Consider the following 27,995-nt stretch of genomic DNA (forward strand, 5'->3'; position numbering starts at 1 on the left):
TTGCTGAAATCTAACTCTAATTCCAAACACGGTCAACAGTCAGAAATGATGGGAGTTGTAGTCCCGCAATATCTGGAGGACAATAGGTTCCCCATTGCTGGATGTGTGTTTTTTAGCTTTTCTCTTTTTTTATCGTGAATTTAACAAAACAGAACAAAAATAAATTGTGAAAAACAAAAGCAAAGAAACATTACATATATAGGAATATTATCATTTTTTTCATCACATACATTCATAATTTTTTTTAAAGAGAGTTATGCATAAGTTTCAAAGAAAGCAGACCAAATATCCACTCAAGTAGTGTCTATATAACACACATTCAAATGTTGATAGTGTTGTCCTCAGTTCATTGCATAATGGGAGGTAAGCAATTATCCTTCTAATGTGATAGTGTTTTAGCTGTCATCAGGGCTCTGAAAATCCATTTGCGCTGACCCTGTGTTAACTTTCAAGAAGTCGGTAGGTAGTTTAGGAGGACATACACATTGTTCCATACTACAGATTCTTTGAAAGTTTTTACTATAGAGTGGGCCTTAATTTTTTTTAAAAAAGAATATTATCCATATCCTTGAATGGAAAAACACTAACTACTTTAGCCAATAATCTAGAGCCTATATCAGGGTGAGGGGAATTTATTTCCCATCAAAACAGCTTTAATGAACATCCTGTTGGCCTCCAACTCCTTCCAGTTCTCAACTCAAAGCAGATGAGATTTTCCACTAATATTGTCTCTTCAATCATCCCAGTTTCAAGAGTAGTTGGCTTGTATTCCAACTCACACCCTTAATGTACATGCGAGTAGAAAACACAGCTCTCCCTTGGGAGAGGAGAGAAGCAAGAGAAATATAGATCTTTTAGAAAAGCTATGCTTCCATTACACAGCACTAATGGATTTGGCTACTGGAATGTCATGAATAGGAAAGATCCCTAATTTTGAGAAAACACCCCAATGTCAAATCGGGATCTTTAATGCCACGTGTTTAAGGCTGGAGATATAACCCTGTTCAGAGAGCTTATGCAAGTCTGGCAGTTCAAGTGATCACATTTGAGCCTGTGGGCTCAACCCTGCCAAGAAAACAAACCCAGTTTCTAATACACAAAATAATCTGCAGTCTAAAACGAATACAGCACAACTAAAACAGGAAGCATAGAGGAGAAATAATAACAGCCTAAAACAAATCATGGATATCTGTGTTCTGCAGTATTGTTTCCCCTTCCTTCACAGCATTCACCAATGTTACTTTCAGACATGCATATACTAACCCCGTCGCTCACTCAGCTAACTCTTTCAATCCTGTTGCCAGATGAAAACAGTGAGAGGGAAAGGGTGGCATTGGATGTAAAGTACGTAGGGCTATATAAAAATAAAAAAGCTTTGCATATTTGGCCAGTTCTGCATAATTTTGGCTGCAATCCTATACATGCCTCTCTAGGACTAACCTCAAACTGAGAAGACAGAGGGCCACATTCCAAGTCCTCACAAGTTTTAGATTCACAAAACACAGTCATCCCACCCCCTTCCTGTCCCTGTGGCCAAGCTATTCTCCTCCCATGAATAAGTATTTAGCTCTTAACAACTGGGTTCGCACAATCGCAGAGGATAAATAAGCTACAGTGGCTTATTTTTCCTTCTTGTGTGTGCTCATCACAAGCTGCCTAATTTGCATAATTACCCTTGCTAAGCACAGTTTGTCATGATGTCCAAACCCAGCAAGGATAGCTGGCTGGAGTGGTTTACAAACCACCCTGAATAAACCACCCCAGCCATCAAAGAGAACCTGGGCCTGGCAGGGCTAATTATGCAGCTCACAACCAGCATGTGCACTGAGGGAAAATAACCCACCATAGCGTCTTTCTGTTCATAATCATGCAAACCCATCCAATGTCGCAACAACTCCATTCTAAGTTGTCCTATAGGTTGCATACAGCTGTTGCCCTCTCTTGTGACAAAAGCTGGTTTTGACCTATAAAGCCTTACACGGCTTGGGACCACAATACCTGACAGAACACCTCTCCCGACGTGAATATACCCGGTCACTACGTTCAACATCTAAGGTCCTTCTCCGGGTGCCTACTCCAAGAGAAGCTCGGAGTGTGGCAACGAGGGACAGGGCCTTTTCGGTGGTGGCCCCCAGACTATGGAACGATCTTCCTGATGAGGCTCGCCTGGCACCAACACTGCTATCTTTCCGGTGCCAGGTTAAGACTTTCCTCTTTGCCCAGGCATATAGCAGCACATCTTAATCACCCACATGTTTAGTTTTTTAACGGTTTTTAATGCTTTGTGTGTGTATATTCTGTGTTTTAGAATTTTAAATTTTATATACTGGTTTTGATCTCAATTTTAGAATTTCTGTAAACTGCCCAGAGAGCGCTGGCTATGGAGGCGGTATATAAGTGTAATAAATAAATAAATAATTCTTGAATTAAGTACATGCTTAAATCAATGCTTCTTAAAAGTATTTATCTTTGACTAGATTGAACCCATTTGTCCTTTCTAATTCATTTGTAATTCCTATCTAAAAGCTATTGCATATCCACAATCTTCTAGTATTTACGGGTTTATAATCAGCCAAAGGGGATTTTGTTGGAAAAACCCTAAGTTTAAAATTCAACAACAGAATCAGCCATTAGCCAAAGCAGAAAAACCTGAAGGAGTGCATGGATTCTCTTTTAAGGCTGCAAATCAAGGTTACAACGTGCCACTTCATAGGAGGATTTCCAACACCAAACTTCAGGAAGTAGCAGCTTTTGCAAGAGGTACTCACCAATAATCACTAGCAGGACAACAACAACAACCAGAGCTACAATTGCTTTCATCTGCAGATGGAAACACAAAGCAAAGGGGGGTATTATTTCCCATCAGCATACACCTTAATCCAGCTTCAACAGTAAAACTCATAATAACGGTGCATACTTGCAGAATCAGTCAAATAATTCAAAATGTCTCCATTGTGTCATCAATCCACTTTTTTTAAAAAAAAAGGGTAACATTAGACTCTGTAGGTCTGTTCAGACATGCTAAGCCATGGTTAGGCTGTCAACCTGTTTGCAGCAAATGGTTAGTGAGCATGTTTAAACCATGGTTATGTAGTGACCATGGTTAGGAATGGTTCACATGACACACTAAGCCATGTTAACAGGACATGTTAAGCCGTGTTTAGCTTAGTAAATTTACAATGATCTTTCTCAACGTACATTAAATTGGAGAAGTAGTCTTAAACTAATAATGGAAACATTAATGAAGAATGAAATTCCTTATGCATGGGGTTACCCGGTTTTTTTTAAGATTTACATATGGGAGGAGGGAACACAGAGTAACCTCATTGGATCAAGGTAAAGATTTGCTGAAGAGGCTGGGTCTGGATGGGGAAGCAGATGGGGCTGGAGTGGGTGGGGGAGGGAATGAGGCTGGGACATCTGGAGAGTAAGAGAATTGTTAATTATGTTTGGAGATAATTGCAAATAAAAATGCTAATATAGAAACCTGCCGGCCAGGTACAGCACTGCCTCCCCCCTCCCCCTTTAAAGTAGATGGCTGGAGTACTAGACTCACGGGGATATGGGGGGGGGATTAGAGTGGGGGGGTGGGGAGGGGGGGAAGGTAGGGGAGGAGGGATTGGGGTAGGAGGGTGGGGGTTTTATGTATGGAGTTTGTGTTTTTATGTAAGCAAGTTTGAACTGCTGAGCACAAGGGATCGGAAGAGATTTCAAAAGGGTGATTATGGATAAAAAGATAAAGGTATCAACACTCAATGTTAAAGGTTTAGGGGCAGTCGTGAAAAGGAAGAGAATAGAACAAATGCTTAATAAAGAGGGATCAGATATTATAATGATCCAAGAGACACACCAAGGCTCCGAGAATTCGAATATGATAAAATTAAAGTGGCTAGCCTATTATGAAAAGTCATTAGGGACATCAAAAAAAAATGGAGTGGCCACTTTGATTTCAAAAAAAAGTGGGTTTACATTAGAAGAGGTAAAAAAGGATGATAAGGGTAGATATCTTATGTTAAAAGGTAAAATTGAGGGAAAGGTATATACTTTGATTAATGTTTATGCCCCAAATGAGAGGCATAGAGAGTTTTTTATAAAGTTGTTTAAAGAAATAGAAGAATTTAAGGAGGGGTATGTTATATTAGCTGGGGATTTTAATATGGTTATGGATAATAAAAGAGACAGGTCAAATCCCACTAATGTTGAAAAGAGAAACAATATGACTATATTGAATAAATTAATAAAAGAAAATGATTATTTAGATTCGTGGCGCTTACTTAACGGGAATAGGCCTGGATTCTCATATTTTCCCCCAGTTCATCATACATACTCCAGGATAGATCATATATTTGTTTCAAAAGACTTTGCAACGAGGATTTGTAAAATGGAAATGGGGGTAATAAAAGTAACTGATCATGCCTTGTTAAGTTTAGAATTTACAGTTAAGAAAGATTATAAAGAGGCATATAGATGGAAGTTGAACACAAAGATATTGAAATACAATAAAATAGTAGATAAAATTCGGAAGGAACTGTCGGAGTCATGGGAAATTAATGAAAAAGGAGGAACAGCTGGGTCAGTCATTTGGGACACCATGAAGGCTGTAGCAAGAGGAATCTGTATTAGAGAAACATGTAGTTTAAAAAGACAACAACGTGCAGAACAGGAAAAGTTAGAGATAGAAATTAAAAACTTGGAGGAAAGATATTGGCGAAGTAAAGATAAATATAAATTAGTGGAAATACAAGCTAAGAAGAAACAATTAGAAAATTTAAATATAGAAGAGATTCAAAAGAATTTAATGTATATGAAAAGGGAATATTTTGAAAATAGTGATAAGAACTCGAGGTTGCTTGCCAAGCTCACACAAAAAGAAAAAGGGAGGAATGGGATAGAAACGTTGAAAGATAGCCGAGGGAATTATTGTCATGCAATGAAAGCTAAAATAAAAATTTTTCAGGAATTTTATCAGGAATTGTACAAGGGTAAAGAAATTCAACAAGAAAAGGTGGAGGAGTATATTGGAAGGTTTATAAAGAAGGAAATAAAATCAGAATATGAGTTAATGGAGTCAGTAATAACTCAAAGAGAAGTTGAAGAGGTTATTGATAAGTTAAAAGTGGGTAAATCACCAGGAGCAGATGGTTTGGGTCCAGAATATTATAAGGTCTTCAAAGATTGTCTAGTTCCAAAATTAATGGAACTTTATAATAGGATATTATCAGGAGAGAAGATACCTGAATCATGGGAACATTCAGTGATAATTCTGATCCCAAAACCAGATAAAGATTTGACTAATCCCGATTCTTATAGACCTATTTCTTTAATAAATCAGGATGCTAAAATTTTTACATCTATTATGGCCAAACGATTAAATAAATTCTTGGCAGAATATATAGGAGCAGATCAATGTGGGTTTGTGGTAGGAAGACATATGCATAATTTAGTGGGTAGAGTTTTAAATGTAATAAATGTAATAAAAAAAGCAAATATTAAGGCAGGTATTATGGCATTAGATATTTTTAAAGCTTTTGATTGTGTGAGCTGGCAGGCACTAAAGAGTATTATAGATAAATTGGGATTTGGAAATAAATTTAAAAATGTAATAGAACAGCTATATTCCCAAAATACGGCGGTAGTGGTGGTAAATGACGGACTTACTGAAAAGATACGACTAGCCAGAGGAACAAGACAAGGATGTCCACTCTCGCCGGTCCTTTTTGTAATGGTTATGGAAGTTTTGGCGAAGGCACTAAGGGAGGATAAAGAATTAGAAGGAATTGGAGAGGTAAGGGAAATAAAGCTAAACATGTTTGCGGATGATACTTTATTGACCATTAAGAATCCATTAAGAAAATTAGAAAGAATTAAATATCAGTTGAGGGAATTTGAGGAAATTACAGGGTTAAAAATAAATTGGTCTAAATCAGAGATGATGTTGTTTAACTATACTAAGAGGGAAGAAAAGGATTGGGAAGTTAAGGGAATGGAATTGAAAGTTAAGAACGAGATTAAATATTTGGGAATTAAAATTACAAAAAATCTAGAGAATTTAGAAAGGGAAAATTTAACGAGGTTAAAGAAGGAGGTATTAGAGAAATTGGAAAAATACAAAAGATTAAATTTATCTTGGTTTGGGAGAATAGCTTTGATAAAAATGAAGATATTAGCTAAAATTAATTTTGTATTTAGGATGTTACCAATAAAAATATCAGAAACCGAGATAAAAAGTTGGCAAAATATTAATAAATATTGTAATGGAGAAAAGAGAGCAAGAGTGAATAAAAATAATTGGTACCTAAGCCAAAAAAAGGGGGGAATGGGTCTCCCAAACATAAAATTATACTACATAGCAAATAGATTAAGACATGTTGTAGAAGCAATTATGGGAGTAGGAGATTTATATTGGATGGAAGAAAAAATTATAAGTAAGGTAGAGATGAATCTGGAGAATGTTTTTTTTAAAGATGGAGGAAGAAAGTGGGTTGGAAGTATAGATAATCCACTCCTGAGGACTCAATGGGAAATTTGGAGTAAATTTAAAGGGAAGCTGCTTCCGAGCAACTCTCCCTTAGCACCGATAATAATGTTAAAGAATTTCCCAGAGGATCTAAAGGGTAGATTATGTAAAATATTAAAAGAGAAAAATAAAATAAAATTAAAGGATTGGGTAAGAGATATTAAAACAAGAGAAGATATGGAAAATTTGTTAAAGGAGAAGAAGCTATCTTGGCTAGAATATGGTCAATTAGAGCAATGGAATAAAAAGTGGATTAAAGATAATAGAATGTGCAGAAAGATGACGAGGTTTGAAGAATTAGTAGTAAGTAAGGAGAAAGGAAAAGGAAGTAGTATAGTTTCAAAAGGATTAATGAGTGAAATATATAAAATATTGTTAGAGAAGGAGTTTAGAGAGAATACAGAGAAAATGATTTGGGAATCAGATTTGAAGATACAAATAGGGCGACAGAGCTGGGAGGGACTATGGAAACAAAGAGTGTTGAGAAGTTTATCAGTAAGAATAAAGGAGAATTATTTTAAAATTTTATGGAGGTGGTACCTAACCCCGGTTAGATTGAATAAGATAAGTGATCAACATTCAGCAAATTGTTGGAGAGGATGTGGGGAAAAAGGAACGTATTTACATATGTGGTGGCAATGCAAATATGTACAAAGATTATGGAAGATGGTGTTTTCAGAAATTGAAGAAATAGTGGGAATAAAAATAGAACAAACACCAAAAATAGCATTGCTGTCACTATTTGAAGATATAAAGTGTGGAAAAGGAACTATAGAGCTGATATCGAGTTTGTTGGTTGCAGCACGATTGATGATAGCTAGGAACTGGAAGATCCAAGGGGAATATTCTATTGAGGAATGGTATAAAGTAGTATGGGACATAGCCATTAATGATAAACTGACATGTAATATTAAGTGGAGAAAAGGCGTAACTAAAATAAATGAGTTCGAAGGAATCTGGAAACAGTTCCTAGTGTTCGTGTTTACTAAGGGAAGTGGGAAACCACCAGCAGAAGAAATGATTAGATTTTGGACTCAAGAATGATCCCGAGGTGGGGGGTGCACATTTATGTTAAGAATGAAGATGTTGTAGTGTGATAAGGCATATGTAATAGTTTTTGATATTTGTACTCAACAATTATTCAATATGTATGCAGCAGATATTTGATGTATTTTTTTTTCTTATTGTGTTAGTTTCAGTTATATTTTGGAAATGTTTATCTATGTTTATATAGTGTTGAAAATGAATAAAAATTAAAAAAAAAAAAAAAAAAGCCGTGTTTAGCTTAACCACCATGGCTTAGTGTGTTGTCTGAACAGGGCCTGAAGCAGAGTTGTCATTTAAATCCTCAATCAGCTCCTCATGAAACTCACTGGAAACTTTCTATACATAATACAACATGATGTTGTAGTGTTTAGCTACAGGATGAGTCTTTAGGATGTGCATGTACATGCTCGAACATGTACATACAAGAATTTGCAAGGATTTAATTACCTTGCAAAAAGCAGACACTGGCCTCCTGTGGCAAATTATAGACATGAAGTAGGGGTGTGATCCGCTCCAATTAGGAGCGTAGAAGCAGTAGCGGATTGGCCTGCTCCGCCTTACCCAGAGGCGGAGTAGGAGCGGACCGCGGACCCCTAGAAGCAAGGCGAAGAGAAGCGGCCATTTTTCGGAGCTCCTAGTTCAGGCGGAGCGCTCCGGTCGCCATCTTAAAAACATTTCGCCATAGGATTGCATTGCGGCAAATAATCGCGGATAACTACGTTCTTTTTGAAGCTATCGTTCTGGAAATTCTTGTGCTCAGAGAGTCGTGGATGGGGGTCATTTTGAGACCACTCTCACCTCTCTGCGTCGTGCGGTTCGCGTGCTATATTTTTTTGAAAATTGGGTCAACTGCGCGGCTCAAACGGCGTTTTCGGCTTTTCGCCCATAGGATTGCATTGAGGGAAAGAATCGGGGATAACTGGGGGGGGGGTGTTTAAGCTATCGTTCTGAAAATTCTTGTGCACAGAGAGTCGTGGATGGGGGTCATTTTGAGACTACTCTCAACTTTCTGCGTCCTAGGGTTCTTGTGCAATATTTTTTAAAAAATCGGGGTTTGGGTTGTTGTTGTTGTTTTTGGAAGCGATGACAGGCACATTCAACTCCCAATCCTGATGAGAATTGATCTCCTCAGAAAGCATCATCCTCCAATCCCAGCGTTGGAGGGGGGGACTAAGGCAGACCCACCCTGAGAACTTTCTGTTTTGTGTCTCTTTGTGGGTTGGCGTTCGTGGAGGGAACACTTAGTTAGTTAGTGCTCCTGCTTTGGACTTTGGAGATAGATTAGGATAGATTTAGTTTGGCGCGTGTGTGTGTGTTTGTTTGCTTCTTTCTGACTTATAGCTTAGTTTGCCCTGTGTTTTTCCCTTTATTTGATTTAATATAAACTTTATTTTTAAATTTTGGAGTGTGTGTTTGGTGGGTTGGGTTGGTTGCCCCCCCCCGACTGTTCTGCTTTTGTGAAAGCTTTCTTTTGAAAGCATACACACACTTCTTGCCCCATTTCCCTACATTTATTAGTAATATTCTTAAACATATTTTATTATATTCTTTTACATAGTCTTAGTAGTATATTAGTATATTCTCATACATATTATTAGTAGTATTCATATTTTATTCTTCTTATACATATTAGTAGTAGTGTTTGGTTGGTTCTTTTCCCCCCTCCCCTCTCTTAAATCCTGATTGTGTTTCCTTCTATCTTCTATATACAAAAAAATACCAAAAAATACCAAAAAAAAAAAATTCTCTTTTTCTTCTCTGTGTAACTTGGACTGAGTGTGCTGCTTTTGTGAAGTGCAACAGGCAGCCACAGATTGAGCATTTTGGGGAAAGCATACACACACTTCTTGTCCCATTTCCCTACATTTATTAGTAATATTCTTAAACATATTATTATATTCTTTTAGATATTCTTAGTAGTATATATATTAGTATATTCTCATACATATATTAGTAGTATAATATTTTATTCTTTTTATACAGCATACACACTTCTTGTCCCATTTCCCTACATTTAAACATATATTCTTCTTATACATATTCTTAGTAGTACCTTATACATATTATTAGTAGTATTAATATTTTATTAGTCATCATGAAAAGAGGGAGCAGGCATGCTGAAAGCAGCAAGGCTCAGGCTGGCACCAGTAAGCAGGCTGCCTCTCCTCCTGTGAAAATCAAACGGGCAACTCCTTGGCTGACTGCTCCAAAACAGAAGCAGGACAAGCAGCAGGCAGAGCCACTCTCTTCTGCAACTTGTGCCCGGCGTTCTCTTTTTGAGGGTGGGAATGGGAAAAGTGCCCCTTTACAAGAGGCAGGTGGCATTAGAGGAGGAGGAGTATCCCCAACTCCTTCATTCTCCTTTCAGCCCACGAGCCCGCTGATGGACCTAGACGAGGTCCTCAGCACAGTGGAGGGGGAGGAGGAGGAGGCAGTGGGCCTCCAGGATGTGGGGGCTGAGGAGGAGGAGCAGCAGCAGCAGGCCGAGGCTCTCTCCCCAGTCTCATCCCACACCCCTGTTTCTGTGGCAACACCAGAGAGCTCAGGCGGGCAATTGGTGGTGTCACCACGGAAACGAAAGACAAGCATCGTGTGGGACCACTTTGAGTTGGGAGCGGATCCCCGCTTTGCTGTCTGTCGCCACTGCAAACTCAGCCTAAGCAGGGGTTCATTGACAGGGCATTATGGAACCAGCAGCATGAAGATGCATCTTAAGAGGCAGCACCAGTCGGTATGGGGAAAGAGGCGGGCAAGGCGACTGGTTCCAGGGGAAAGCCGAAGGCTGCTGCTGCTGCTGCTGCTGCTGCTGCTGGCACTTCCACTCTCAGCTCTCCATCTCCCATCCCCACAAGGGTTAGGCAGGCAACCCTGCCGGAAATGGGGTGGGGGAAGTATGGAACCACAAGATGGCGTTTTCCAACGCCCTCCCAGATCACCACGTCAATCGGTGAGATGGTGGCGTTGGACGACCAGCCATTCAGCCTCGTCGACAACGCAGGCTTCAAGAGGCTGATGGCGCTTGTGGTGCCATACTATAAGCTGCCGTGTCGCACCACCCTGAGCAGGCGGGTGGTGCCTTCCCTGTACCGTTCCTGCAGGGAGTTAGTGCTGGGTCGTCTGTGCCAGGCAGAGGCACGGATGGTGCACTTCACCTCGGACATTTGGTCCAGCGAGGGCGGAGTGCACGCTTACCTGTCCCTGACGGCACACTGGTGGGCAGCTGTGGGGCAGGAAGGATCCAGCACTACAGGGACTGGCAAAGAGGGCTACTGCTGGGCCCTCCTCCACACGCAAGTGATGGACCAGTCCCACACGGCAGCGGAGATTACGGAGGCCATGAACCGCATGGTGGATGGGTGGCTAGCTGGGCAGAAGGTCACCCGCGGTTACATGGTCACGGACGGGGGAGCCAACATGGTGAAGGCGGTGCGCGACGGCGGATTCGAGGGCGTCCGCTGCATCGCGCACGTCTTGAACCTGGTGGTGAGGGATGGCCTTGGGATGGGCAGCACCAAGCCCAACCTCGGTCCCCTGTCCGGGATCCGTAACCTCCTGGAGAGCTGCAGAAAGGTGGCAGGCCATTTCCACCACAGCGTCAAGGGCAGTCGCTTGCTGCGGGAGAAGCAGGAGGAGTTGAATCTCCCGCAGCACAGGCTAGTGCAGGATGTGGTGACACGCTGGAACTCCACCTACCTGATGCTGGAGCGGATTGTGGAGCAACAGCGTGCCATCCACGACTTGTTCAGGGTCAGGGACATGGGCGTCCACCACATGGGCAAGCAGCAGTGGGACGCCATGTCCCAGCTGGTGGCGGTCCTCAAGCCGTTCCTGAACGCCACCGAGACCCTGAGCAAAAGCTCTGCCCTCCTCAGCCAGGTGATCCCTGTATGCAGGCATCTCCAGAAACAGATGGGCGACTTTCTGGAGTACAGGGATCCCGTCACCGGCAGGCGCTTCGAGCCCGAGGTCCGCGAAGCGGTGACTAGGCTGAGGGACGGCCTGACGCGGAGGCTGGAGCCCATCCAAACCGACAGGGTCCACATGTTGGCAGCCATGTGCGACCCTCGTGTGAAGGATGGGCTTTGTGGGCCAAATAGCAGGCAGCACTGGGTGGAAACGCTGGTGGGCGAAGTGCGGGCGGCATGGGCCAAGAGGGTGGGGCAGAGTGAGGCAGAGGAGCAGGCCACCCCTCCCCGCAGCGTCAGCACCAGCAGCCCCAGCAGCAGCCTCACCTGCATCCCTCCCAGCAGCAGCACAGGCCAGGGGTATTGGGCAGAGGCTCTGCACGCCGTGGTTGGGCAGAGACCCTCCCCAGCCACCGGCCAGGATGACGCTGCAACCACCGTGCAGCGTTACCTGTCAGAGCCCATGGAGGACTGCTCCATGGACCCCCTGGCCTACTGGTCATCCCGCTTTCAGATTTGGCCGGACCTGTCGCGGGTGGCCATGGATCGACTCAGCTGCCCACCCACCAGTGTTCCAAGCGAGAGGGTGTTCTCTATGGCGGGCGACATAGTGACCCCTCACCGCTCTCGCTTGGAGCCGGACTTGGTGGAGCAGCTGGTCTTTCTGAAGGACAATCTACCCCTGCTGGGATACCCCACCCTCAAGCCCTCGTGGGAGTGACAGGCAGGCTCCCCTCCCTTTAATTCCACCCCTCCTTTGGTTGGCAGGCACACTACAGTTCAGGCAGGCAGGTTTTTTCTTTTTATTATTATTTTTATTATATTTTTCTTCTTCTTCTTCTTCTTCTTCTTCTTATTATTATTATTATTATTTAGTGGCTGTGTTACAGTTCACAACATCAACTCTGAATCATTACATTCGTCTCTGTAGGCACTAGGCAGAGTTTGTCACCGTGCGTGTGTGTGACTGACTGTGAGGGCAAAGCACCGCACTTCAGCTCATTTCATTTCTGTGGCGTCCGGTACAGCTTAGTCAACTCATCCGGATAGTTTTCCACCCAGTTCCAAAAGACTCCATGATTGACTGCACGTGTTTAGGTGAGGTGCAAGCAGGGGGCAAGGCAATGCCTGGCACCACCACCACTAGCCAGGCTGCCTCTCTCCAGCAGTCCACGGGTCGCCCTTTGGAGTGCCCTTGGCTTGGAGTGGAAGACGTACTCCCTGATCCAGAAGTATGGTTTTGAGAAGCAAGCTGTCACTTGAACTCATGAGCCTCTGTGCAAAAGCTGTCATTGTGTGTGTGGTTGTGAGTGTTACTGCAGCTGCCTGTCTCGCTGCGAAAATGAAACAGGCGAGTCCTCGCCTTTGAGAAGCAACCTTTCACTTGAACTCATGGAAGTCATTGACTTCAGCACAGCCACTACGTAGAGGCTGTGGTCCTCCAGGATCTGGGTGACTCGATCAGTGTGCTGATTTTGAGAAGCAACCTTTCACTGAAACTCATTCACTTCCCCAATTGAGGGTGAGGGAGGTTAAACTCCAGCAGTCCACGGGTCGCCCTTTGGAAAGCTCAGGGATCAAGTGGACTACTCGACCAGTCTGCTGATTTTGAGAGGCAACTTTTCACTTCAACTCATGGACTTCCCCAATTGAGGGAGGTACTCCAGCAGTCCACCGATCTCCCGTAGCACAGCCATTTAGTGCGTATGGACAGTTTAAGTTTCCTGAGAAGTGAGCTCTCACTTCGACTCATGACAGCCATTGACTTCACCACAGCCACTTTGTGTGGGATGCTGTGGTCCTCCAGGATGTGGGTGAGGATTAGTCGCAGAAGCTGGTCCAGCTTCTCTCCCTGGTCTCGTCCCACCCCTCTTCCGCTGTAACGCCCTCTTTGAGAAGCAAGCTGTCACTGAAACTCATGAAAGCCATAGACTTCCGAAGCAACCTTTCACTTCAACTCATTGACTTCCCCTTTGAGAAAAAGCTAAGCTCCAGTAATGCACCGTTTGTCCGTGGGACAGCTCTCTTACGAGAAGCTGCACTGCATATGCAGCAGTGCCATGGCTTTGAGAAGCCGAGACCCATCCCAGCCACCGGGAACTGGAGGAAAACTCCAGCTGTCCATGGGTCGCCCTTTGGATAGCTCGGGGATCAAATGGAGTACTTGATCTGTGTGCTGATTTTGAGAAGCAACCTTTCACTGAAACTCATTCACTTCCCCTATGTGCGGGAGGTACTCCAGCAGTCCACCGATCGCCCATAGCACAGCCACTAGCAAAGCCACTACAGTGGATGCTCTCTTCTCTCTCTCTCCTCAGTCTCATCCAACCCCTCTTCCTCTTCCCCTTCTGCTGTAACCCCTCTTTGAGAAGCAAGCTTTCACTTAAACTCATCATTCACTTCCCCAATTGAGGGAGGTAAAGGCCAGCAGTCCACGGGTCGCCCTTTGGAGGGCTCAGCAGCAACGTTAATCCTCCAAGCATGCACACAAATCTTCCATACTCAAAGTAACTGCTTCAATAACTAGTAGCTCCTTTTTGCCCGCCCGCCTGCCCGGAAGCCGTCCTTGTGAGGTAGCTGGATCTGCTGGGACTCAGTCCCCCAGAGATCTATGGCATACCTGTGCAAGGTACCAGCTCCTTTGTGCCTGCCTGCCTGCCCGCCTGCCCGGGAGCCGTCCTTGTGAGGTAGCTGGATCTGCTGGGACTCACTCCCCCAGAGATCTATGGCATACCTGTGCAAGGTACCAGCTCCTTTGTGCCTGCCTGCCTGCCTGCCTGCCCATGCCCGCCTGCCCGGGAGCCGTCCTTGTGAGGTAGCTGGATCTGCTGGGACTCAGTCCCCCAGAGATCTATGGCATACCTGTGCAAGGTACCAGCTCCTTTGTGCCTGCCTGCCTGCCTGCCTGCCCATGCCCGCCTGCCCGGAAGCTGTCCTTGTGAGGTAACTGGATCTGCTGGGACTCACTCCCCCAGAGATCTATGGCATACCTGTGCAAGGTACCAGCTCCTTTGGGCCTGCCTGCCTGCCCATGCCCGCCTGCCCGGGAGCCGTCCTTGTGAGGTAGCTGGATCTGCTGGGACTCACTCCCCCAGAGATCTATGGCATACCTGTGCAAGGTACCAGCTCCTTTGGGCCCACCGGCCCTAGCCTGCCTCCCTGCCTGCCTGCCCATGCCCGCCTGCCCGTCACTCCCCAATTGAGGGAGGTTAACTCCAGCAGTCCACGGGCCGCCCTTTGGAGAGCTCAGGGATCAGATGCACTATTCGTGATCCAGTCTGGTGATTTTTTGAGAAGCAAGCTGTCACTTCAACTCATGGACTTCCCCAATTGCGGCTGGTACTCCAACAGTCCACCGAACTCCCATAGCACAGCCACTTAGTGCATAGGGACAGTTTAAGTTTCCTGAGAAGTGAGCTCTCACTTCGACTCATGACAGCCATTGACTTCACCACAGCCACTTCGTGTTGGATGCTGTGTTCCTCCAGGATGTGTGTGAGGAGGATTAGTCGCAGCAGCTGGTCGAGCTTCTCTCCCCAGTCTCATATGGAGCAATTAAAGGTATCTGAGAAGTGAGCTCTTACTTCAACTTCAAGTTCAGACACTTGAGCACAGCCCCTACGGTTGAGGCGCAGCTGGCCGTGCCTCTCTCCCCAACCACTGTCTGCATAGGGACAGTTTAAGTTTCCTCCTGAGAAGTGAGCTTTCACTTCGACTCATGACAGCCATTGACTTCACTACAGCCACTTCGTCTTAAAGCTCAGTCATTGGATGCTCTCTCTACCCAGTCTCATACGGAGCAATTAAAGGTATCTGAGAAGTGAGCTCTCACTTCAACTTCAAGTTCAGACACTTGAGCACAGCCCCTACGGTTGCGGCGCAGCTGGCCGTGCCTCTCTCCCCAACCACTGTCTGCATAGGGACAGTTTAAGTTTCCTCCTGAGAAGTGAGCTTTCACTTCGACTCATGACAGCCACTGACTTCACCACTTAGCTGTTCCTCATGTTGTCCTTTCCCTGAAGTGGAGTTCGTAGCAGCAGCTGGTCGAGCGTCTCTCCCCAGTCTTGCAATTAAAGGTACCTGAGAAGTGAGCTCTCACTTCAACTCGTCTTGTAGTGCGCCCGCCAAGTTGAGCACAGCCACTACAGTGGAGGCGCCTGCCCGCCTGCCTGGGAGCCGTCCTTGTGAGGTAGCTGGATCTGCTGGGACTGACTCCCCCGCAGATCTATGGCTTACTTGTGCAAGGTACCAGCTTTTCTGGGCCCGCCAACCCATGCCTGCCTGCCTGTCTGCCCGCCTCCCCCGGGGTGCTGCTGTGGTGGGGCATCTGCCAGGACTGACTCCTCGCCTGCTCTGCCCGCCTGGTGCCTGGGAGATGGGCTTTGCGGTTCGTGCCCAGCACCCTCCGGCACGCTTGCTCCCAGTCGTCCTCCTCTGTGCCCCTCAAGGCGTAACTGCTGGCTTAGAAAGAAACAACCAGCCATCTTTGCCTCACTTGCTCCTTGTGCCCGCTTACGGGTTGGTTTGCTATGCGTTAGTGCTCAAGTCATCCTTGCGGCACTACAATGCATGCTGCCTGCCTGCTTTCCCTCCCTTCTCCCCTTCCCGCCTTGCAGGGATGGTGGATGTGTCTTGCTTTGACTCAGGGGAGAAGTCCTTCCTGTGCTCACTTAGACTTTATAAAGTTCAATAATCCCTTTTTCAAATGTGCAAGAAGATTTAGGGTTATCTCGTGGCATGTTGGGATTTCCTTGGAACTGGCCCCATTGAGCTGTCTGCAATTGCAACTTTAAATCCCTGACATACTGGAGTGCCCGATTTTCAAAAATTCCCCAAAAATCAGGGGATGATGGGATTGCCTTGAAACTTGGTATCCATGGGGACACATGGGTAAGCTGTCATGGGACCAAAGGATAGGTTTCTAACGTGCAAATTGACATAGTTGTAGAATGGGACTTGATTTGGGGTGAGTTAAAAAGTTTAAACCGCGCCAAAAATCAGGGGATGATGGGATTGCCTTGAGTCTGGGCGTCCCTGTGGACACATGGATAAGCTGTCCTGGTACCGAGTTTGAGGTTTCTAACATGCAAATTGACGGAGCTATCCCAAGGGGTCTGAATGGGGTGCCCGATTTTCAAAAATTCGCCAAAAATCAGGGGATGATGGGATTGGCTTGAAACTTGGCGTCCATGTGGACACGTGGATAAGCTATCATGGTGCCGACTTTGAGGTTTCTAACATGCAAATTGACGTAGTTGTAGAATGGGACAATTTGGGGTGAGTTAAGCCGCGCCAAAAATCAGGGGATGATGGGACTGCCTTGAGTCTGGGCGTCCATGTGGACACATGGATAAGCTGCCCTGGTGCCGAGTTTGAGGTTTCTAACATGCAAATTGACGGAGCTATCCCAAGGGGTCTGAATGGGGTGCCCGATTTTCAAAAATTCGCCAAAAATCAGGGATGATGGGATTGCCTTGAAACTTGGCGTGCGTGTGTATACGCCCATGAGGTGTCATGGTGCCAAACGTGAGGTTTCTAACTTGAACTGAAAAAAAGTTGTTTACTTTTTTAGCTTTCAATGCAACCCTATGGGGGGGAAAAACGGAGCTCTGATCCGGATCCGGAGCTCCGAGCGGAGCGGAGCGGAAATGGACGGAGCGGGGGCGGGGCGGCCCGATCCAAAAAATGGCGGATCTGGAAGTGAAGCGGAGCGGGGGGTCCGTGCATACCCCTAATATGAAGCCTATTCCTTCATCTTCTGCCCAAATGAATTTTCCAAGCTTGCTATACTAGTTTCCCATTTGGGTCTGAAACATTTGTTCTTTAATGCCCTGTTAATGATGGAAATCTGCTGGAACAGCATGTTGACCTGGCATTTATCACTGAGACATCAGCAGTGGGGTTTATCCAACACACACGTGTCTGTCAGGTTATTCAATGATACAGCAGCATAGATAGGGCTTCTGTTGCCCTGCCTGAGCTGACAAAAGTGGTCTCAGGAGTGGCACTGGAAGCTTATTGTCCTGGGCGACTTCAACGTCCACATAGAGGCCAACTTGCCAGGTGTGGTTCAGGATTTCATGCCTGCCATGACAACCATGGCCTGTCCCAATTGGTAACATGTGGCAGGGCATGTACTTGACCTGGTGTTTTGTTTTGGACAAAGAAGGTGATCTAAGAGTGGAGAGTAGAAGTATTTTCTTTGTCATGGACAGATCACTTCCTGGTTAGGTTCAGACTTTTGACAACCTCTAAACTGAGGACATATCAACATGGTCCATCCTCAAGAGGCTGATGGATAAATTCCTGAAGGCTCTGCGGGATTTTCCAGCCAAATGGCTGGTGATTCTTCCCGTGCCTTGGTTAAGTTGTGGAATACCAGGGTGACCGATGCATACAGTCACTCCTAAGCACCCTCTCCTCCCTGGCAAAGGCTCCCTGGTTTACTAGGATGCTGCAAAGCAAATGGGAAGACGGCTAGAGTAACCATGGAAGAAGACTTGTAATGAGTATGATTGAATTCAGCTTAGAGCCTCTCTCAGCACAGAGAAAGGGACTCTCCTAGCAGGGGGAAGAGCAGCCACACTTTCCTGTGTTGGCAGAATTCCTGGTTTTGTATGGCATGCAGCAAGCCCCATGTTGGAGTGGGGAGGAGCACAAATGACTCTGTGACCACATCCCTGCTGTTGTCTGCAATCTCAGATCAGAGAGAACAGTGTGGATTCCCACCAGGAAATCCAGCCCTGCCCCTGGATTGGAGAGCCTGGCAGCCTGGTCTAGAGCCTTCTCTATGGTTGTACCCACCTTGCAGAATGGTCTACCAGATCCTAACACTGTGCTGGTGTGGCATTACGTTAAAAAAAAAAACACCCACCCATGACTACTTAAGAAAGCATTTGGCTAAAGGGATTTAAAAGCCCTTGGGTAGGTGGTTTTGTTTGTCTTTTGCCTCTTATGAACTTGATGTTCTTACAAACTATTATTGTTGTTGTTGTTGTTGTTTATTAGTTTGGGTTTAAGACTTTTAAAAATAAGACTGATTTTGTCCATTGGGCCCTCGGTTTCCTCTCAGGGAAATAGGTGGAATATAAGCCTTTAAAAGTAAGATAAAATAAAATAAAAATGAAACAAAATGTCATTTTATTCTTAATTGTGGAGTGTGGGAATAAGCGCAGAACTTTAGGAATCAATGAAATGAATCATACTCTGGGGCCTCACCTTGCATCCTCGCCACCACATTTGTCGTCTGAGCTGTTTTGATCGGTTGCTGAAAGCTGTTGCATTGTCTGATAAGCTCTCTGTACCAGATAAAGAGAGAACACAAACTTAACATGTTGCAATATAAGTGAGGATATGAAGAAGCTGTCTTCCTCATTCTGATATTTTTTTCCTTTTTCCCCCTTTTTTTTAAAGAAAAAGCCAATCATCAAGTGTTCTTGAAGAGGTATAGTGAATTCCATGTGATAAGTTTCTTTAAGAAGGAACATTAGGGACACAGCCAAATCATATGTTTAACAAATTGAATTAGTTTTGTAACTATATTCGGAACTTATGAGGCAAGATTGTCTTTTGTTCCAACCAGGTGATAAAGGGAGCAGTAAATATTAAGGTGGCAGAAATACTAAACACAGGTTCTCTAGGATGTAGTAACGCAACTGCTAAGGGACAAGCCACAAAACAACGTTTCCCAAACTTGGGGCTTTCAGGCTGTCGGAGAGGGAGTGCAGGTGATTGTTAGAAAGAACGGGTGCCTGAGTTTGCTTGCTCCTTCCTTCCTTCTCCATCCCGTTTTCTACCTGTGTTGTGTCTTTTCGACTGCAAGCCTGAGAGCAGGGATTTTTTTTTATTGATTTGTAAGCTACTGTGAGAGCCTTTTCTCTGAAGAGCAGGATAAAAACACTTTGAATCAATAAACACACTCTCAGAAGCAAATAGACTATATCTCTGTCATGACGAAGCAGATGCAGTGCTTACCTGGGTACTCCAACACACACACTCATACCGCACCACCATGCATACTCAGGAACCCAGGCATGCAATGGGGAAGCCCCACAGATAAGAATGAGTGATGAGATAAAATTGGACAGGGGAGGGCCCCCTGAGACCCTTGGCCTCGTCTCACACAGGTGGCAAGGAGGGAGGAGAAAACGCCATCAGCCTGCACGTGGGAGCGCTCTTTCATCACCAGCACACAGTTCTCTTTTAGTTTTGGAGATTTGAGAGAAAGAGAGAAACAGGGACGGGGATAGAGGGTGGGTGGGCGCTTGGGGCTGCAAAAAGCTGGCATGCAACTCCAAGGAGTTTACCCCTGGGGGAATGTGGTTGCTCATTCCTGCTTTAGGAGAACGGCAGCAGCAGGCAAGGGAACACCATTCAAATGTCATGGTACAAACATGTCGAAGAACTGGGGCAAGGTAGGGTTAAAGCCTTAGAGCCAATCCATCCTATCAAGAAAATCAAAGATAGTCACTTTTTAAAGGGCAAGAATGACAAAAATGTTTGAGGAATTTAAGTCATCAGCTTACGGTTAACATTTAAACCACACATTGGGCCAGTTCAGATGTGAATGAGCTTCTGGCTCAAGCACTCCCCACCCCCGCCATCCATCAAATGTAACAGACAACCATGGTTAGTTTAAAAGCAGAAGCAAACATTTCTGATTTCCTCCTCATGGCCATGGGGAACGTATGAAGCTGGGTTTCATTCACATATGCTAAGTCATAGTTTAACATTACATCCAAAAAGGCCCGCTGCATTTATAGTTAAGAGGTATTATTGGGGCTATATGTAACCCAGATGTAATGATAGGAATATAATAATGCAGGCTAAGGAAAATTGATATAATTGCCTATTTTATACAATGCATTCTTCTAGGATCCGAGGACTTGGAAATATTTTTGGGAAAATGTTTTTGTGCATGCAGGGCATGAAAAACATTTTAAATACCTAGGTACCAGAACCAAATGTTAGAGGAGTCAGTTTCAGGTTTAAGTTCCAGTCCAGTGAATACATAGGTGATTATATGCCCAGGGTTTTCCCAGCCCTGCACATAGAGGAGGGCTGGGAAACACCGTGGATGTCGTTCTCCCTGGGACTCTGTTTCAAGGCTGCAAGAGAGAAAAAGGGCAAGAGAAAAGCACCACTAGTCATTCCTACCTGACTTATCCTGCAAGTCATCCAGACGCTCTCCCCTTTCTATCACCTTGGTGATGTTTTCTTGCATGACATCAATAACTTCATCAACCTGATTTTGGACACTGGATGAAACAAATACAATCCTGAATCATATGACCCAAGAACTTATCATTAATGTTAGCAAATGCTATTAGCTATGGGCTCCCGATTTAAGGTCGCAGGTTTACATTAAATATTTTGAGTGTGCATAGGCTTCGAAATTCTTCGCAATCTTGTTCATAACGGCTTGTGAAGGAGACAACTTAATTTAGTTTTTCAAAGACAGAACTGGGTTATGTGATGAAATGGTATTATAGGTTATTGTTTATATGTGTGTACTTAAATGTTTGGTTCAGGGTTGGATTTGCTGTGGCAAATTCTTTTCTTTTTCAGGAAATGGTAAGTAAGTGGGAAGCAGAGTTTGAATGGTGAGCAGTGTGAATCGTGTCGTCTGATTGGTTGGTTGATTTGAAAAAGAGTGAGAGGAAGAGAGGGCGAGAGAGCAGGGGAGGGGAGTGAAGTGACAGTTTGGCAGTTAGAGAGTCAGTCAGGGTTGGGAGTTAGTGAGGGTAGGAGTAAGTTGGGTTTCGTAGAGGCTTGCATCAAGATAGGATTAGGAAAGTGGGGTTATAGGATTTGGAGGTGGTTAGTATTCCCTGGGAGGTTGAGGGAGGTAGATTTATGTGTACAATTTAGAACAAACTTTTTTTTTTAAAAAAAAATTGAATTTTATAACACATACAATAATCACACTACATCAACTTAATATACCACAATAATGAAATTAAAAAAGAACTTATTGAAATAATATAATACAGTCTCATGCCCACCCCACCCGGGACCCTTATTCTCCTTTCCAAAATTGTAATGTATCCTGCGATGGTTTACTCCCTTTCCCTTTTTCGAATACAAAATTAACAAATGGATTCCAAACCTCATCAAAGTCATTTCGCTTCAGTAATCCTCTCTTAACTTTAATACTACTCGTGAGTCTGTCATTAATAGCTATATTCCAGACTTCTTTATACCCTTCTTCTATTCTTCTATTTAGAACAAACTTACCAAGTCTTTTAAAATCTTTTACTTATGAATAAACTTCATTCTTATTTTGTTATATCAACCACATCTCCTCAGTCATCTGCATTATTCCAGTTAGACACTGCATAGGCACAATCACACACAAATAGTACCTTAAAAGAAGGGTTATTGTTCCCTCATTCTTTTAGAGGGTAAAGACTAGGGTGGTGGCAGCAAAGAGAGATTGAAGCAGACGTCACAGAGGCTGGTTACTTGCCCAAGGCCACTCAGTTAGTCATGGCTAAAGCAGGACTTGAACTGAAGGCTGCAGTACACTACACTGGCTAAAACTGTCCCTTGCCGTAACCATTCCACCTGGTCATGATGTGACTTAATTCTGTATCCATAAGAAAGGACATGGCAACTGAATATTCTTATTTTCCTCCCTGTTCTTTTTTCCTTTATAGTATAATGGCTCCAATTGAAAATCATCATTAGTATGAAATATAAGGCTCCTTTAGGCAGAAATGCTGTATATAAATATAACAAATATACACTGAGCATTGACAGTTAGTTAATGTTCTTAGACGTTCTAGTAATCAATGGCCCACTTCTCTTCCCACTGAGATGGGTGAAACAGTATCTGAGCTGCAACACTTCAGTCATGATTGAATGGTCTTCCATTAGCTTTCACCCCAATATGCTAGGTTTCCATGCACAGAAAATTGTTAAATCTTTTTTTAAAAAAATTAATGATTGTTAGTTATTTACGTAATATAGGGATATTGTAATACCTGATGATACATAACAGCACCAAATAATGCTTACTGTTAATCTCCCTTCTCTAGCTCTTATCATGTTAGTCAGTTTAACCATAGGGGCCACATGACAAATCCTGAGACACCAATTATTAACTGAAGAGGTGGGTTAATCTTCTTCCAACTGAAACTGATGGCCATTTGAGCCTCTGCTAATAAGTGAATCACCATTTCAATATCCTTACAAGCAATTAGCCCCCCCCCCACAAGATACCAAAAAAGAACTACTAATGGGTCCTTAGGGAGTACATATCCCAAAATTAAACTGACATCTTCCAACATTAAGAAACAACATCTTAAAATCATTTAAGTAAAAAAAAAGGTTTTAAAAACCCTGATACGGTATAGCTGAGTTTACCAGTACACTGAGAACTAGGTCACGAGACTAGCATTCCCACTGGCTTTAATTCAGTGGAAGCCAACTTCCAGATTGAGACACCCCACTTCCTGCATACCAGTTTACCCCTCACCTGCAGCAGTGCTTAGAAAAGACAAAGGAAGTGACTGCACACCCTAGTAATTAAGCTTCATAATTAGGACTGTTCATTCATTCCTAATGCCCCTAATTACATGAAGTTGTTGTGGCAATTAGGGTGCCACATCTGTTCTTGGCAGTCTTGGGGAGAGACTCAGGGATGGGGTGGGAATGCAAGCTAAACCAGAGGATAGGGCTGGGGCATAGTTGCCAGATGTCAATCAGGACAGTGCGCCTATAGATGTGACCATGGAAGTAAGACCCTTCCTTTTTCTGTCAGCATCACTATGGGCAAAGGCAGACGTTTGTATGCAAGAAGTCACTGTGCATTTTGAAATATACTGAGTAGTACAGGCAATCCTGATTCTGCTGCCCTTGTTACACTAGTATCCTCTGAAGCACACAGCAGCACACAGTGAAGCACACTCTGAAGTTTATGTGTGCTTTCTAGGCGGTCTCCCATCCAAGAAGCTTCCATGCTCAGACCTTTTTAGCTTCAGTAGTAGACTGTTTCAGACTGTTCTCTTGGGCTTCACCTTAGAGGGCAGGAGTATGGAAATGGGTCCCAAGGACAACGGAAACACCAGCCTCCAGAAGTTGGGGAGCTCTTGGGCCTCCAGGACTTGGGAAGAACACTGAGCCCAGGGATCAACCTCTGCTGCCTCTCTAGCTGGACATCCAAGTCTAAGGAAGGTTGCAAATAGATTCTACACGTTGCATTTACATTCACACACCTTTTCAGTAATTTCTACCTCAGCTTGAGAACACCACATTACTTTAAAATATCATTAAAATTACTTTTGCTTTCCAAAAGGAAGCATTTTTACAGGGAATCAGTAACTGTCTTACTTCTTCGATTCTAAGACACACTTTTTTCCCCATCTAAACATCTCTAAAAAAGGGGTGCGCCTTAGAATCGTGGGTGTGTCTTAGGGTTTTTTTTCCTATTGGTGGTACTGAAATTAGTGTGCATCTTACAATCGATGGCATCTTACAATCGAAGAAATACGGTATTTCATTTTACTCCTGGCTCCATCTGCGGCCAGTTTCCAAGCAATTTCAAACAAGAATGCAAGTAAAAACAAAAACAAAAGCCCAGAGAATCTTGTGACTGTTCACCCCATCCTGACCTCTCTCCCTCTTGAGATCCATGTCTCCAAAGTACTTGGAGGCAATCATCTCAGACAAGCAAACACTGGCAGGGAGGTCACTGAACACTTAAATTTAATAGCTGCTTCCTATACACTAGCACGTTGCCTTGATAATACACCATATTCCTCCTCCCTTACATCCCAACAGCTTTCAAGCCTGGAACTAGCTGTAGAAAGGAATGCTGCTTGTCCAGGTCTATGTCACAATGCTTGCCTCTGTGCCACGTAGGAGCATGACAAACAGGGAGCTTGTAAAATGCCAGATTATGATTCAAAGGGATGCCCCCAGCCTTAAATCCAGAGCCTCAGGAAGCTTGCAATTTCCTCACCCACTGCCCTGGCTCAGTGGACAATTCCAAGAAAGAATGTAGCCTTAAGGCATACCCCCCCACACCAAAAAAAGCTAAAAGAACACCCGGTTCCTACCTTCACATTGTCCCAGTGCTCAAATTGCAACCATTGCTGGAAAAATGGAATTCTTTCTCAAGGTTGTGGGCCACAACCATTTGTTGTGCTACCAGGTGTTGTGAATTTTGCCTTTAGTCAGATTCTGTTCTACCCAAGTCCCTCTTTGCAGGCAGATTGAGTGCCTCCCCTCTTGCACACACCGTTTAGCCAGGGAGAATGAAGAAGGCCAGCCACTCTATTTCCTTTGCAGCAAGGGTGCCTCTCCACACTCCTATCCAGCCTATACCTACTAGGGACTGAACATGCCTTTGAATGGAGGACTATTCCACAAATGCTGGTGTGGTGGAGTCGTTCTTTGAACAGATCCTCCAAGAAGGACAGCCTGTAAACAGCAGTTGACATTTAAAGCACCAGAACAGATCCATATAAGTCAAGACAGGCGCATAGCTTTCATTCAGGTGAAAGAGGAAAGAAATGCACATGGTATTTCAGTACAGCAGCTAACAATAAGGTTTCAGTGGGACTGACAGAAAGCCAGGTCAAAAGTGCATAGGCTTCCCTCATACTAATAAAATCACAGGACAACTGCTGTGATGATGCACCTCCAAAGTTACAGTCCCAAAAGATGACACAAATCACCCCATATGGATTATCTGTTTCTTCAGGAACAATGATATTGTACCAGGAAGTGGGGAATATACATGGTGACCATTGGTTTTAAGCAAATAAATGGCTCCAAGTAACGAAGGAGGCTGATAGCCTCACTCTACAAAAGGAACTCTTGGCAAAAGGATCTCAGCAAAGCACTTAGTACAAATTACTCCTGAAGAAGGCCTCCAAGTTGTTTTGACTTCTTCCCTATTGTTTTGGTTCAGTTGATGATTACTAGCCAAGTCTTAATTACTTTCAATTTGTTCTGCTGCTTTGAACCTATTAATTGTTGCTTTCCAAAAGGTCCCATGTATCTGTAGGGTGCCAAGATCTTATGCACAATAATGGCAGAGGGAGCATTTAGCCCAGAGAAGAAAAATGTTTAAATAGCACTCACTTTTTACTAGTCTAAAGTTCATCTTGTTGAGAACAGGAACAGCTCTCTCTCTCATATGCCTTGGAAACCACATACTAATAGATTCAACACAGATGCTGCAAAAACTTAACTGAAACTATAGCAGTATTGTACATACTGGAAATCAAGGCAAGAAAATATCGATTTCAAATGTAACACAATGTACTTACTGCCTGATTTTGTCATTCTTGGGTCCAAACCTTGGACCTGATGGCCCTCTCCTGGAAAGAGATAACAGAAACTATAGGAGGTCATTCAATCAAACTTAGGGAGTTGGTACTCATCTACTTAAATGGATGAATGGCAAACCACATGACTGATTTACAGACGTACTTCTGGAGCCTGAGATATTGCACAACATACATTGGTGGCTCATGTGGGCTGGGAGGAACGGCGCACGCTGAGACTGCAGAAAGGGGCTAACAGGGTGAGTCTTCAAACTTATACTAAAATGTTCATAGCAGCTGCTGCTGGCAGACCCCTGCAAATTGTGCAGCACTCCACCTACTTTTAGAGATGGTCCTAATACTGAATCATGTTAAATGGCCAAGACTAATGCTAACAAGCCACTAGAGATCTAAGACTCAACACCAGGGACTGGAAGATCAAGCAATAGCAACCCACCCCAAAAGAAAAGGTTGCTCAGCCAGCCCTGCTCCAGTTTTGGAGATACTTACAAAAAAAAGTCCTCCTCTTCATCTGAATCTTCCTCTAGGAGATTTCTCTACAAACAAAGAAGATTGATACAGCTCAACAACAAATGAATGCCTCCCTTGTCCATTTTCAAAGCCGTAAGAAGGAAGCTACAGCTTTTTGAAATGCATATTGCTTATTACAACCAGCCCGCTAGTACTTATTTAAGCTCTCTGGAGTGGGGAATCTTTCTTGGACTTCAGAGAAGATCAGCACAACTCTACTACCAGGTATCACCTCCTCCTGTTTCTGCCTACCATACACCATAAAACATTTTAAAAACTCATCTAAAATGCTGCAACCTAGAAACCAAGTTGATATTCTGAACCCTAATCCTTTGAAAATCAATACAATGGGTCCTACTTTCCCTAGCCAATACCACATAAATAGGCTGTGTGCTTTTTCTGTAAAACATCATAATTACGTCATTTGATCACTACTGAAATACGTCATATTTTTTTCCAATTACTGGGTGCACAGAAATAAACAGTTATACCAACAGATTACATAAAACATAGGAAACCCATTTCACACTGCATGTTTTGCTACGGACAGATAGATACCTATTGTGTGTTTCTGGCATTAATTAAATTAATCTGGATTTGAAAGCATTTTACTAGAGAAAGAAATGTCCAAACTTTGTTCTAGCTAAGTTGGAATGGAGAAGTGTGAATCTTCACAAGAGTAACTGAAGATTCTTTAGACAAGCAATTTGTACCTAGTAATGCCATCAAGACACAACATTTCCCTGTATTTAAGGTAAGTCTTACATACATCCCCATCATAATAAGCTACACAAACAGCTACAGGAAATTAATTCACTAAAAATTAACTGGTAACGATGTAAGAGTAGCTGTGCTAGATCAGCCCAAAGTCCTATCTGGCCTAGCATTATGTTTGCACAGTGGCCAACCAGATGCTCATAACTCTTAAAAATTACATTGAAAAGTCAAGAAAATTAAGAGTGCAAATCCCAAGCACTCTTATGCTGAGGATTAAGGAGGTGTCTGACTAGCATTTATACAACCAAACTTCCTTTATTAAATGGAATTTAGAAAGGATACAAGGTCCTGGCTTTGACTTCTACTTTATGATCCTTTCTACTATGCAAGATTCAGTATAAAATCTAAAAAAATAATAATCAATGTTTATGATCCTTCACGTTTCTAATTGGTTTTGATAATGTTTCAACTGAATTCTCATGCCGGTATTTTTTTAAAATGAAAATTGTCAACTGTCAACAGCCCCCTCAAGATATTCAATGAAATTATTCAAAATGCATCCAAGTGGAGTCTTCTATGGTTTGTGGACTGATTTTTAGAATGTATCATTTTGCCTTTTCAGTTTCAATGGACAGTCATTTCTATGTGAAACGATTGCTAGACAAAGTCTGACTATATCTAGGATTGACATTTATTTATTTATTTATTTATTGCATTTTTATACCGCCCAATAGCCGAAGCTCTCTGGGAGGTTCACAGACATGCTGGTTAAATGGCAAGTTAAATGTCGGGTGACTGTCTACCCTTCGATCGCCTGGACAAATATTCCATGAAGCTGATGCTTGAAGTAGGCCAGCTACCTACTTCATACAACTTCTAATTGTGATACAGAAACTATGGGGCCTACCTGGCCCACTCATCGTCCTCCAGCACCACCCCTGCCCAAATACTTCCAGTTTGCCCTGGGACTGAAGGAAGCCACGCATTGACGCAATACCTGTG

The 27,995-nt window shown here is 43.7% G+C and overlaps 1 protein-coding gene across 4 annotated transcripts in view; it reads right to left on the reverse strand.

Moving 5' to 3' along the window:
- Nucleotides 1-27,995, reverse strand: part of VAMP4 (vesicle associated membrane protein 4) — a 33,834-nt gene that overhangs the window by 900 nt on the left and 4,939 nt on the right. For all 4 annotated transcript variants that reach the window (XM_063116977.1, XM_063116986.1, XM_063117003.1 and 1 more), the window contains exons 3-7: nt 26,256-26,302; nt 25,749-25,799; nt 20,626-20,726; nt 18,688-18,767; nt 2,769-2,820 (exon numbers count right to left, since the gene is read on the reverse strand). In XM_063116977.1, coding sequence (XP_062973047.1) covers nt 2,769-2,820; nt 18,688-18,767; nt 20,626-20,726; nt 25,749-25,799; nt 26,256-26,302 — 331 coding nt within the window. The remainder of the gene's footprint in view (nt 1-2,768; nt 2,821-18,687; nt 18,768-20,625; nt 20,727-25,748; nt 25,800-26,255; nt 26,303-27,995) is intronic.

Source organism: Elgaria multicarinata, chromosome 1, assembly GCF_023053635.1.
Source record: "Elgaria multicarinata webbii isolate HBS135686 ecotype San Diego chromosome 1, rElgMul1.1.pri, whole genome shotgun sequence".
Taxonomy (NCBI): Eukaryota; Metazoa; Chordata; class Lepidosauria; order Squamata; family Anguidae; genus Elgaria; species Elgaria multicarinata.